Source organism: Hippopotamus amphibius, chromosome 9 (genome assembly GCF_030028045.1).
Source record: "Hippopotamus amphibius kiboko isolate mHipAmp2 chromosome 9, mHipAmp2.hap2, whole genome shotgun sequence".
In the NCBI taxonomy this organism is placed as follows: Eukaryota; Metazoa; Chordata; class Mammalia; order Artiodactyla; family Hippopotamidae; genus Hippopotamus; species Hippopotamus amphibius.
Genome location: NC_080194.1, coordinates 40874910 through 40889112, shown reverse-complemented (window position 1 = coordinate 40889112; position 14203 = coordinate 40874910). Strand labels below are relative to the sequence as shown.

General features: G+C 43.4%; 2 protein-coding genes across 2 annotated transcripts; one reads left to right on the top strand and one right to left on the bottom strand.

Annotated features, from left to right (window-relative positions):
* The first annotated feature begins 6904 nt into the window (after positions 1-6904).
* On the top strand, positions 6905-7900 carry LOC130861634 (olfactory receptor 51E1). The gene has a single exon (XM_057750676.1). The coding sequence runs from the start codon at positions 6905-6907 to the stop codon at positions 7856-7858; it is 954 nt and encodes a 317-aa protein (XP_057606659.1). The 3' UTR covers positions 7859-7900.
* Positions 7901-12240: 4340 nt separating this feature from the next.
* Positions 12241-13254, bottom strand: LOC130829208 (olfactory receptor 51I2-like). Its single transcript, XM_057695484.1, has one exon. The coding sequence runs from the start codon at positions 13201-13203 to the stop codon at positions 12241-12243; it is 963 nt and encodes a 320-aa protein (XP_057551467.1). The 5' UTR covers positions 13204-13254.
* Positions 13255-14203: the final 949 nt, after the last annotated feature.

Below are 14203 nucleotides of genomic sequence, written 5' to 3'. Positions count from 1 at the left end.
TTGCTTATTTGTTTACCTTCTGTTATGGCTCTCCTAGTGCTTGAGCTCCGTAAGAGCAGTGATCTTTTCTGTTTTATCTCCAGTTTGGGGCACACAGTAGGCATTCAATGCTTTTTGTTGTCAGACTGAATGCTGATGTCCCCATGTCCCCAACCCTGCTGGGTTAACTGTGGCTGGCCCTGCAAGTCTTGGTTCAGATGTCACCTCCTCAAGGAAGCCCTCTGAGCCTGACAACTTGGTGAGCTGTTGTCTGCCTTGTTCCCGAGGCTCTTGCACTTAGCCCTGCCCTAGCATTTATCACAACATGTTATGATAGCTGCATATTTGTCTCAATGTCTCCCCACCACTGGAAGGCTGAACCATGACTTGTTTACTTTGTATTTCAGTATCTCCAGCACTTGGCACAGAATTGGGCCTAGTAATTAGGTCCATAATTGTCACACACACACAAAAAACATCAGTTTATCAACCAAAGTCCCAGATTGGGCTTTTTCATTGCATGTAGGCAACAGAGAAGCTCTGAAGGGCCCCAATAACTAGGTCAAACTTTGAAGGTGTGTGGGAATCTTATTGATTCTGGTCCTACTTGGGAAGTGGAGGGGCAGGGCACTGGACCCCTGGGGCCCTGCCTGGGGGTGATTTTGGAGGCCCAGGCTGACTTGAGTGGAGAGAGTGGGAATGGGAGCCTCACTCTGCTTTTTGTGAGTTAAAAAATGCAGTCTCTCATCTTTCCAATCTTCTTGTGGATATTCTAGAAAGAAGGGCCAAGGCCCTGTGCGCGTTCATCTGCGTTATCAAATCCATGCAAAGTATGAGGGAGAGACGATGCAGATGATTCGGGGTGGGTGTGAATCTGGGGCCAGCACCCTCATGGAGTGGTAAGGGAAGGGCTTCCTCTCCATGAACTGAGCGATGAGCTCCAGTCATCCTGGCAGCCACGGCACCACCCTCGAGGTCTGCCTTCCCTCTCTGGGCCTGGGAGTAAGAGCTGGAGGCTCCCAGGTATTCCCGGGCATCCCTCCAAGGCCATTTTCTTCCAGATGTTCCTACAGAAGCTGACAGGGGCACCAGAGACCCCCCGCCCCACCCCACTGTTCTAGGCAAGGAACCTTCTGTGTGTTTAGCCCAGGCAACGGCAGTGACCACAAATCCCCTCTTCCATTCCCTCCTGGTTCCCCCTCCCCGCTGAACGCAAGCAGGGAGAGCTGGGCAGGTGTCCTGTGTCCTAGAGAGGCCCTCTGGACTCAAGGGTTTTCACATTTTGGATTCCTTGGAGATTAACATTGAAATAGTCCTTAAGAAGCACTGGTTCATTCAAAAGGAGACTGGGAAAGGGGCAGGGCAGTAGCTTGGCCTGTTGGAAAGCAGAGGGATTTGATGCCAAGAGCTCTAACCAACCCTCGACATCCTTATCTGTCAAACGGGACTAATGACACCTGCCTAACAGGCTGATGAGAGGCCTGTGTGGTATGAGAAGAAAGTACTCAATAAAGGGTAAAACTTTTTCCTTTCTACGGTGGGCCCTGCGCAAGTCACAGCCAGAGGAGTTGGGGCTGAAAGGGGAGGGCAGCCAAGTACCCGTCCAGGAGGGCCCTCTTTACCACCCCCTTGGTTTCCCTTCCAAGGGTCTAGCCGAGCCAGGTGTCCTGCTTACCAAGCCCTTCTTCTACTCTGCCTCTAGGGCAGATTTTATTAGCTTTCAGAAGGTACAATACATGTAAAGGCCGTTAAAGGTGAAAATGTACAGGCGTCGGAATTGAACAGTCTAGGTCAAATATCTGTTTTACCAGTCAACTGTTAAACCCTGGGAATATTGTTTAACTTCTTTGGGCCTCAGTTTTCTCACCTGTAATGTAGAAATGATACATAGAAGTCCTATTATGCAGAATTGTTCCTGGGTTAGATAATCTTTATACAGTGTCTGGCATTTTGTAGGCATTCAGTGATTTCTGTTATAATCATGAAAACAACAGAAGCAAGGCGGGCAGGGACTTCGTTGTTCTTTTAGGTCTGTATCCCTGACTGCTTCTCCATGCGTCTCTGAGATGGAGGTCATTCAGAGAGCGCTGGGGAAGAATCTGAGGACAGGCTGGTCCAGGGGCTGAGCTGGCACTGGGGGACAGGGTCCTGGAGGCCAGGGGGAAGGAATGGGGAGGATTGAAGGCCTCAGTGTAGATTTCTACTCTGTCTCACTGGAGGCTCCTGATCCCCCATCCTCAAGAAAGGACTAAGATATCAATCTTCACAGTTCTCCAAGAAACATTCCTGAGACTTGCTAAAATAGTGTGACTTTTCAGAGAAAACCTCAAGCAGAGGGCTATTCCCTGGGGGTTAAGGCAGTGCTGGCTTTCTAAAAAAGAAGAAGACCCCTTTGTTTATTTTTCCTTATGTTTTGTTTTCAAAGTAGAGTGATTTAGCTCCAATTTCTTTCAGAGCTTCCAAATGTTGTCTGTGTGCGAGATGGTTTTAATTGCTAACAGCTGCCCAGACTGGCAGTCAGCTGGCAGGACTGTGGAAAATTGGGATGCCTCAGGGCTGGACAGTCTGAAGGGTGATGCTCGGGTCCTCCGGTTGGCTCCCCTCTCGTTCCTTCATTTCTCTTCTGCTGCCACCTTCTGAGGTCCAGCCTGATTTCACCTACAGTGACAGCTGCCCACTTCATGCTGTCAAGGCACCTCCCTTCCAGGCGAGCTGAATCCTCCTCTCTCTGATTTCTGGTATCTCCATCTTGGTGCTTAATCTTTGCCATTGTGAGAGATTGACTGCTAGTCAGTATGTGTGTGTGTGTGAGAGTGTACTTGAGGCGAAGTGATAATTAAGGTGACAAATGGGGGGGGATAAAAAGTTTTTGAAAACTTCATTTTCAGAGACTTTGTCCCCCATTTTTATGGAAACATGAAAAGAAGTGCTTTGTACACGGGGATGCTGTTTTATGATGTCTTTTGATATTCCTGATCTCATTACTTTTGCAGCAGCACGATGAAGTTATTATTGTCCTCTGGCATTTACTTAGACCCAAGACTCACATTTCTACTCCCAGGGCTCTGCTCAACATCACTTTACCCTCCTAGGTAATAGGGTTCAATGTGCCAACCCATGATTCTTTCCCAATATGTTTCCTAAGGCAGCACATCTTTATGCTGGGAATTGCCCAGCTTTACAGTGTCTGTCCATGTGAAATCTCTGGATGGTATTGACATCTGACCCTCTGGAGCACCAGAGCCTTTTCGCTAATGTCTCCAGGGCAGGGATCCTCGGTCACCCCCTCTCTCAGGCACAGACTGTGCTGCATGTCCACTTTGCATTTACTTAGAGCTAAGGCTTTGCACTTGCTCTGTTTTCTACATACCCATTCTCATGCCCTCTGGCTTTCTGGGTAAGAAAGTTCTTATCTGTTTGACCCTAAAGATGCTTGTTCTGAACTTATGACCACCCTGCCCTGACCTTCCAAACAGTCTTTATTTCTTCTCAAAATTTTCTGTAGTTCAGACACCTGGCAATCTATCTTACCCTCTTGGCTGTGCTACTCTCGTTAGACACTTGTTGAGGAATCCTTCTTTTGATAAAACTCCTTTTTATTTTCAACAAACATTAACTAAACACTAATTAATAAATAAGATAGGGTCCCTGCTGTTAAGGAATTCATAATTTAGTGGGAAACAAACATAGCAATAACTCTAGTTCAGGATGGTAAATGCATAAAAAGAGCCCCAAACAAAGTTCCTTGGGAGAACAGAGCAGGAAACATTTAATTATACCTGAGGGAAAAAGGCTTAGGAAAAGTGCATAGGAGAGAGACAGTAAGTCAGGATGTGAAAGATAAGATTTTGCCCAATGGGAAGTTAAGGAGGGACATCTGGGAGGATTGTGACAACGGGAAGGGAAGTAAAAAAGACAGACACAGAGGCATGGGAGCAATGCTGCATTTATGGAATGGCATATATTCCAATGTGTGTGGAGCATAGGGGCCATGGTGAGGAGTGCTGAGAGAGAAACTAGGGCTGGATGCTGAAAGGCAGAGCTTTTGCCCCACCCTAGTAGTTTTGTCTTTATTCTAGAATTAATTTGGAGCTTTGAAAGGTATTTTTTAAAGAATAAATGGTGGCCTGATTTCATTTGGGTAGAACATTATTGGGATTGTGCTGACAACAAAGATAACACTAGGGGCATGGCCATGAGAATCAGAGTATTTAGCTCATGTGTCTGTTGAGGCCACCATAATAGAAAAAAGGAAGCACTACGGGAAAACAGTTAACAAAAAACATATACATTGTTGCACATTTACTACCTTCCAGGCATTGTATTAAAAGCTTTACACTCATCGTCTCATTTAATCCTCACATTGACTTCTTTTAGGCAGTGACTATTGTCTTCATTTTAACAATAAAGAAACCGAGGCTTAAAAAGCGTAAATGATTTGCCCCAGATCACACAGCTAACAGAGTTGTTGACTGGGATTTGAATCCAGGATCAATTTCAGGGCTCATACTCTTAACGGCTATGCAACACTGCCTCTGGGAGACTGAGCTTCAGACGTGGAGAGTTTGATGTGCTTGAGAGACAATTAGGTGGACTCTTTTAGTGACCAGAATTATGAATCTGGATCAAAGAAGATAATTTAGGCCTTCCCAAGTAGATTTGGGAATCAATAGTTTGTATATAACAAATGGGTTTACTGAAGGTGATGAGATGGTCCGGGGAGAGTGTATAGACAGAGAAGAGATCTGAGGATAAAATTCTGAGAGATTAACACTTAAAAGTATGCTTAAGGGTCAAGTGGAGGACACTGAAGATCTAGAAAGAACCAAGAACTGGTGATCAGAGAGAGATGAGGAGACGTAGAAGGAGCAAGGAGAAGTTTTAAGAAGGAGGGAACTGATCAGTGTCATACACTACAGAGAGGTCTGCACGGAAGATTTAAGTGACATTGAAGACTTTGGCCTCTTAGCCTGAAGTTCTTGGTTAAGCATGGCTCCTTCTATCTTCTGCCTCCAGTTGTTTGAATTCAACTCGGTCACTCTCTGTTCTAAAACTCACGCTCCTAGCATCTTCCCCTTTGTGTCTGGTCTGAGGGAAGCACTGAGTGATAGCTTAAAGGTGGAATAAGGACCATCAACACATCCTGAGCCCGGTGAATGGTGTAAGCCCCTCCTGATGCTGGCCACGAGCTCTTCTCTGTGTTCAGCTCTTATCTGGTAGCCTGTGCAGAAGCCTCTACCCCAGTTGTCAAGGGTCAGATCTTAAGAACGTAACCCTTCTTTTCTCTTACCAAGATAAAATGATCTTAAATATACCCTAGCAATAAATGTCACTATTTTGATAATGGGAATGGGAAGAGGAGACAGCTACTTATATCCATCACTTTAAAGCCAGATTCGGGGATACTAGAACTCTGGTATAGGATTGATTTTTCCTCCAGTGCTTCTAATGCCATCATCTTTCAGGTTTAGTCCTCTGTGTCAGTGCCACTCTCTTCAGCCTGGTGGGTCCCCTAGAAACAGAGCTTGAGATAGAAATTCTTGTTTAAAGGATATATTGTCACAAGAAGATGAGTGAGGGAAGTAGGATAGAGCAGGGAAAGAAAATTATGCGAGGCTGTGGTCTCAGCTGGAGATCAGCTTCAGCTTTGGTTCCTCAGGAAACTCTGAAGCACACATTGCATCACAGCTGTGGTCCCACCTGGAGACAAGGAAGCTGGCCTTTTGCACCTTTGTGTTAGGCACTCATTGACTTCTAGATGTGCCCTGGTGGGGATAACATAACTTCCTGGGTGAAATGCCTCTTATTTGATAATGGAAAATTTTCTGCAGAAAGGAAGAACTCTGAGACTTTAGTACTCAACACCCACTGCTAATGGGATACAGGTGCATTGGCTTGGTGAAGGGAATCTGAATGAGACACCAATGGCATCCATTGCAGCCACTGTTCCTTTTCTCATATAAACTGGGCACTCTGAACAAGTATAAGACTTTGGGTGGACATTTGGGTAAGAGTGAAACGTAGAGTTAGGGTTCACAATGAAGTTTGTGTCTTTTTTTAAAATTAAACTAAGGGTTATTATAATAAAATAGACGTTAAGTTTTACATTGTTTTAAATAGCTACTAGAGTTAAGTCTTAGGTTAATTTTTTGTTTGTTTTTAAAGATCTTTTTTTTAATGTGGACTATTTTTAAGGTCTTTATTGAATTTGTTACAATATTGCTTCTGTTTTTTATTTTGCTTTTTTGGTGGCGAGGCATGTGGGATCTTAGCTCCCCGACCAGGGATCAAACCCTCATCCCCTGCATTGGAAGGTGAAGTCTTAACTACTGGGCCACCAGGGAAATCCCAGGTTAATGTTAAAGTTAGGGTTAAGGCTAGAATTGGAGAGATCATTAGGATTGGTGATAAGGTTAGATTTCAATGTTAATCTGTGTTACTAGAGTACGGCTACTTTGGACTGGGATTAGTCTTAAAGACAGTCTAATGGTAGAATTGTGGTGGGTATTGAGCATAGGGAATCATAAGGTAGGATAGGATAGAAGTGACAAGAGTCTTTAATCATCTAAATCTGATGTGTCCTTAGTCAGTAACCTATCCTTGGTGAACTGAATGATTTGAAGTGCTTAGAATTTTTGCTTTAGTATTTCATTTGTTTTCAGAATGAACTTTAGAGGTGGGATTAGTAAGCAGGACTGGGTGAATGCTCATTTGGGCTCATGCTCACATGAGTTATGAGAGATAGTTAGGTTGAGTTTAGCATAGAATCAGAGTCTAGATAGGCAATGAAGTTCTGGCCAGAGAATAGGACATCAAGGTGGAGGAAAAGAAAGTGGCAGTGGAATTCTGGAGAATCTGACAGTGGCTTATCTTTGTATTCCAGCCTCTACCTGCCTGGCACTCGTCTCAGCTCAGCTTCTTCACTATGGCGGGTCCCAATGGCAACGAATCCAGTGCCACCTATTTCATTCTAATAGGCCTTCCAGGCTTGGAAGAAGCTCAGTTCTGGTTGGCCTTCCCATTGTGCTCCCTCTACCTAATTGCCGTGCTAGGTAACTTGACAATCATCTACATCGTGCGGACGGAGCACAGCCTACACGAACCCATGTACATATTTCTTTGCATGCTTTCTGGCCTTGATGTCCTCATCTCCACCTCATCCATGCCCAAAATGATGGCCATCTTCTGGTTCAATTCCACTACCATCCAGTTTGACGCTTGTCTGCTACAGATGTTTGCCATCCACTCCTTATCTGGCATGGAGTCCACGGTGCTGCTGGCCATGGCCTTTGACCGCTACGTGGCAATCTGCCACCCACTACGCCATGCCACTGTGCTAACATTGCCTCGTGTTACCAAGATTGGCATGGCTGCCGTGGTACGGGGCGTGGCACTGATGGCACCCCTGCCTGTCTTCATCAAACAGCTGCCCTTCTGCCGCTCCAATATCCTTTCCCATTCCTACTGCCTACACCAAGATGTCATGAAGCTGGCCTGTGCTGACATCCGCGTCAATATCATCTATGGCCTCATTGTCATCATCTCTGCCATTGGCCTGGACTCACTTCTCATCTCCTTGTCGTATCTGCTTATCCTCAAGACTGTGTTGGGCTTGACGCGTGAAGCCCAGGCAAAGGCGTTTGGAACTTGTGTCTCTCACGTGTGTGCTGTTTTTATATTCTATGTACCTTTCATCGGGTTGTCTATGGTGCACCGGTTTGGCAAGCTGCATGACTCCCTCCTGCCCATCATCATGGCCAACACCTACCTGCTTGTTCCTCCTGTGCTCAACCCTATTGTCTATGGAGTGAAGACAAGGGAGATCCGGCAGCGCATCCTTCGTCTTTTCCATGTGACATCCCACACTTCGGAGCCCTAGGTGTCAGAGATCAAACTTCTTTTTCATGCAAAGTCCTTCAATTCAGATTTTAATATCAATACTTTGGGAGACAGTATTGGGAAAAAAATTCTTAATAAAAACACAACTGATCCTTCAAAGATGAAACTGGTTTGAGACTCTCCATGTGGGTAGGGACGGCAGAACTGTATACTCCCAATCCTTATTTTTCAATATTATTTTTCCCTTTAGTTCTTTGAGGTGGTTGTGATTGGAGGCTTATTACTTCACACTTAACCATTCATTCCAGTTCTCAAGTCCAAACCATTCAGACGATTGTTTGCACTGAAAGTTCTTACCATTCTGACATAAGGGTGATATTTCTAAAGGACATTTACCAAAGGCTTCAACATGGCAAGAATAAAATAAATACAATATAATAAAATTAGATAATCTGGCTTAAAACTATGATTTCCTTTTCAGAATCCCCTACCATTTTGGATCTTAGGAAGGGAGACATAACTGGATTTCCCTTTTCAAAATGACCTCCACAGAGAAAAAATAATTTCTTTTCTTCTGAGTACCAATCCTTAAGAAGAGGATTGAAAGTAAATTCACAAAAAGATTATATTTAATCTACATTAATGAAAAATGATATACTGTATTCTGAGCATTTTCATAGACTGTGGACACTTTTCCTTAATTTCCAATTTTCTTAGCAACCTTTGGATGTAGGCAGGAATATCATTAGTACCCTCACTGTACCAATGGGGAAACTGATGTTCAATGAAATCATATAGGCTCAAAAAATTGTCTTTTGATGCCCAGTCCTGTATTGTGAAGAGGGACTTTAGACTAGTGGGGTAGTGCGTTAGATGTTCCAGAGTCTTGCATTTTCTAGGCGAGATATTTAAGTTGCTCTGTCCCTCATCCAGTATTGTATTTAGGAATTTCTCGTTAACATTGCTTCTGGTTTTTATCTCAATAATTCTTGACCTGTTGGCCATTGTACTTGTGTAGTAGCAACAGGAGTATGTTTGGGGAATTCCCAAACAGTGGCTAGTTGGGTAAATAGTATAATTAGCAGTATGGGCATTCACTGGCTATCTGGAAAGATACTTCATGGAGAGATGCAGCAGAGAAAACCTAGAAGCTCAGGGCAGAAATGGCAGGGCTGGTTACCATAGACCAGAGAGTCAAGAGCAGGAAGCATTGTGAGACTGAGTTGGGCCCTGGCCCATGTGGCTAGCCAGGAAGCAAGGCTAAGGCAAAAATAGGTCCACAGAAAGTGAATAGAGCATATAAGTGCACACCATGTATTCCCAGAATTCTGAGCTACCCTGCAGGGGATGCCCACAGCATCAAAGCTCAGAGAACAAGACCATAGGAGAGCCCAATAAAGACTGCATCCCTGATGGCTGTACTTAGCACAAGTATGGTTCCAGAGGCTCACCCCGAAGCCCCACAAGCACAGCACTTCCAGAAGGAAGCAGAATGGGACGGAGGGTGTGGGCACTATAGGAGTACAGTAGGAATGAATGAGGGAGAAATGAGACCTCTACCCACAGGGGAGTGCTAGTCAGACCTAAAGAGAGGTGGGTAAGTGTGAGAAGCAGGTAGTATAATGGAGAGCATGGCACATGGCTGGCCAGACTTTTCCAGCTATAGCTAGTAACACAGGGCTACTTGGTAGAGAGGATATAGAAAGAACATATCCCATATCTTGGACTGGAAATCAGAAGATGAGAATTGTGAGCAGTGTGGAATCTGCTATGCCCAGGTGAGCGGTGGCCAGCAGAACAAGGGACACAAACTAGAGTCAGTGCTGGCTTTGAACTATTTGGAGGGTCATTCCAGTTCCCAATAGTGCCCTGACATTGAGGTTGAAAGAAAGAAACAGAAGGAAAGAGAAGAGAGGGAAAGAGACAGAGTTTTTTCTTATTAGAAAGGCAGTATATGCTCACTGTAAACAAAAATCTTAGACACTCTGAAAATATAAAAGAAATAAAAATATAATTAAAAACTCCAATAAACTTGTCACCTTAAAAGAAAAAAAATATCCTTGGCATTTTGGTGTTTACTCTTCCAGATTTTTAATAAGCATTTGTGTACATGTTTCTGTATGGACATATGATGAATGTGTGTATCTGTTTTATATTTGAAATCCCATTGGAGGCATAGATAGACAGATGGATAATAAAGAGATAAGTCAGCCAGACACACTTTACATTTTTTTTTTTCTGGGGATGCAGCCATTATCTTAGATTTCAAAAGGGATTCCAAGTTTATGATAGTTAATATGCTCAGGATAAAGTTCTGTGGTTTTGACCCTAAATGGATTAACCATTTGGTGAATGTAAACAAACACACACACACACACACACGCACACACACACATATTACCACCACCACCACCTTCCTACGTTTCTCAATAAATACTAAATGCCAGATACAGAGACAAAACTATATTTGGTTATTTACTTCATAAATACTTACTGGGTCATCCAGAAGGGCCTGGAGTTAAGAACTAGGATAAGAGGAAGAGACTGCCTCTTGTAGGAGATTTGGCCAGAAGTTAGGGTAGACCTTCATCATATACCTTTTCCATGGGCATCATTTTACCTTCCCCATTTCCTTTGTTTGGATATTCTTGTCTCTGGCCCCACCATCTAAGCTACTTGGACCTTTGTTGGGCCTTAGAGAAATCTGAATAATATGAAATTTCAGTCTTTAAGTCACTCAGTTTTTTAGGTTTTACTTAGAAATGATTCATAAACATGTCTTGTGTTCTTAATTCTGACTATCAATTCTCTACTCCAGATAATCCCCTGTTGCTTGGACAATTGTCAGAACCTCCACACTGGTCTCCTTGCCTTGAACATTTTTCACACCAGTGCTAAATCCTACATATCTTGTAGGAGTTTTTCCAAACACAGCTCTGATTAACTTCCCTTAAAATTTGTCAAAGATCTTTTATCATTTCTCATAAAAAGTCCACACTTCTCAGAATGACGGTAACCTCCTTTCTCCTTTTATACCTGTTCCCACCTTACTTTTCTAATATAATATTTCTAATTTTTCCACATACTGTATTATTCAGCTGGTTTATTTGGTGTCTCATTGATTTTACATACTTTAAAAGCCTTTGTTTCACTCTATTTCTGTTGTCTGAATTGATTTTTGCCATTTTTCTTTTTTAGTAACACTTTATTAAATGAAGCTGTTTATGATTTGTCAGGCCCAAAGAAGTATCCCTCTTCAGTGTTCCCAGACTTCTTGAAAAATCTTTAGAACTGGACCATTTCCAGTTCAGAACAGTTTGAGTAAGACTTCTGAGTCATATCTATTTAGGATGATAAGATATCTTGTATCACTCCTTTAATTAAGTTGAGATAAAATTCCCTTGGATGCAATGGACATACACCTGGAGGGTCATTGCCTTCCGCTATGTCTGGCCTTCTTGACATAGGCAGATCTGAACTCGGGAAAGGATTATAACATTGGTTTAGGATTTCAGAGTTGATATTCATTGTTTCTCTCTTAAACAAAGTATTTTCAAACTTCTAGTCCACTCCCCTGCATCTCATAGATTTTTATCTTAGATTCGATCCAAAGGGAAAGAAGCTGATGCAGAACCTGCCATTTCCTTTCCTAAGGAAGCCAACGAGGTTGTAGGGCTTTTAACTCTGGCAAAGTTGAGGAATCAGAGTATGGATAATCCGGAGGAGACCTGAAGTGGGGTTACAGAAGAGGATGTAATTGTCAGTGTCGGACTTCTTTATGGACTCTGTCAGGCAGGGGAGTCTCTTGGAGAAAAGGACATTCCTGAGAGGGGTTACAGGAAGAGTTAGCGCTGAGGTGGGTTGTACCGTATCACATGATCAACATATTTATTTATTCACTTGTTCAATAAAAATTTGTGGAAAAATTAAAAATGCCTTTTTTCTATGTTTTTTCCCCTAGATTTTCCTCTTTCTTAATTCATACTTTGCCTAGAAAAACCCTACATATTTTTTCAAGATAAAATAAAAAGCATTCTTCCCTTTGTAGAGGTTTCTCTGATCTTCCCAAGAAAGTTCTGGCAAATATAGATTTACAGTCCCTACTAATCTCTTGCACTGAGCTTTATTATGGTATGTATAAGACTACCGTCAGCTTCTGTATTTACATGCATTCACAAGGTGGTGAGTTTCCATAAAGAAAGGACCATGTTTAATATATTCCTTAGTTTTTAATCCTCAGCACTGCTTCTAGTCCAAAGTAAATGGTGAACATCCATTTGTATCATGAAGAAGCCTGATGGTCTTCCCACTGTATTAACATAGACTAGGAATTTTCAGTGCTTGCTGAGGGTAGCAGATTCCTATGAGGCTACAGAAAGTGTCTTTTATGGTACCCAGACCCTGTAATATTTCATAATTACATCAACCTTGGTCTTTGCCCCTCAGCACCCTGAGCATGGCTTCCCTGATGGGTTTGGACTTGACACTGTAGATGATGGGGTTGAGCACAGGGGGCACCACCAGGTACACATAGGCAACAAGGGCATGTACAATGGGGGGCAGATGCCTCCCAAAACGGTGGATCATGGACACACCTATGACTGGGATGAAGAAGACAAAGACAGCCAGGATATGGGAGACACAGGTGTTGAGGGCCCGGATGCATTCTCTGAGAGACGCCAGCCCCATGACTGTGTGCAGGATGAGAGTGTAGGACAGGACAATGAGCAGGGAATCTATGCCCCCAGTGGACAGTACCACATAGAGCCCATAGCGTATATTGATGGTGATGTCAGCACAGGCTCTTCTCATCACATCAGGATGGAAACAGAATGAATGAGACAGGACGTTATTGCCAGGGCAGAAATTTAGACGCTTAATCAAAAATGGCACAGGGAAGAGGCACAGGGTAGCACGGACCACAATAACCAGCCCAATCCTGAGGATGACATTGTTTGTGAGGACAGCTGCATAGCGCAGGGGGTTGGAGATGGCCACAAAGCGACCAAAGGACATGGCCAGGAGTACCGAGGACTCCACCACAGAGAAGGAGTGGAGGAAGAACATCTGGACCAGACAGGCATTAAAGCTGATGAACCGATGGTCAAACCAGAGCATAGCCAGGGTGGTGGGCATTGAGGACAAGGTGAGGCCCACGTCGGTGAGGGCCAGCATGGACAGGAAGTAGTACATGGGCTGGTGCAGGCTGGGGGTCCTCCTCACAGCCAAGAGGATCAGGCAGTTTCCAGTGAGGGCTGCGGTGTACATGGAGGAGAAGGGGATGGAGATCCAGCCATGAGCGGCCTCCAGCCCTGGGATGCCAATCATCAGGAAAGCAGGTGGCTGGAAGAAGGAGACATTGGCAAAGGACCTGGAAGGAACCATCCTTGGGGGACAGATGAGGTCTCCAGAAAGATGTGACTTCTTCAATCTGGGCAGACACTAAGAGGATCCAGGGTGATAGGAAAGAAAAATCTAGTAGTGAATCCAAATTGTAAAAATTAAGTCCTGTAACTGGCTGTACAATTCACCAATATGTTTAAAACCTAATAATGGTAACAATTTAAATCTTCACTGACTCCCTATTTATTATATTCCATGTACTATGCTACTGCATTTGCCTAGATTTTCTCATTTCATTATAAAAATCATGTTTCTTTTTAAGGCTGTTCCCTCTCATCCACAGTATTGGGCCCTAAGAGTCACATCACTATTACATCATTTCATCAATCCTGAAAAAATTCATCATCCCTAACGTTGGGTCCTGGTATGAGCTGATGAAATGAAATTTCTGTGCAGGAAACAGTGATTAGAGTTCAGAGAAACTGATTATTTTCTACTTGTTGCCCAAATTGAGGATGTTATTTCCATGTGCGTAGGGAGAAAAGGAGAATACCTGTTTGGAGAGAGATAAGGATAATTGAATCAGATATGCAGAAAGAGGCAAGGATGAGAGTTCACGGAGTGCCATAGAGAGAGTGTCTGAAAGAGTGAGAAGCTGTTTTTCTTCCCCCATGGAGATGGCTTTGTTCTTCTTGAAACCAGGTCTTCCTAAGGTCACATGTTTTTCTTGCTCTTGACTTTTGTATGACATACTTTTGAGTATAATAAATTGATTGATTTGCAGGTAAGCAATTTTGACTGACTTTCTCCATCTCAGAATCATCAGGCCATCTTCCCCCTCCCATTATACAGATGAAGAAACTGAAACTCAACTCTAGTGGCTGACCTCTCAATAAACGGCTCGTATATTGTAGTCCTGGACATTAAATCCATGTCTCTCTGCTTCCAAATCCAATATTCTTTTCTGTGACCTCTTCTTTAAATGAGATAAAGTATGTGAAAAATTGCCTTAAGTGCAAAGCACCATAGACACGATTTTTGT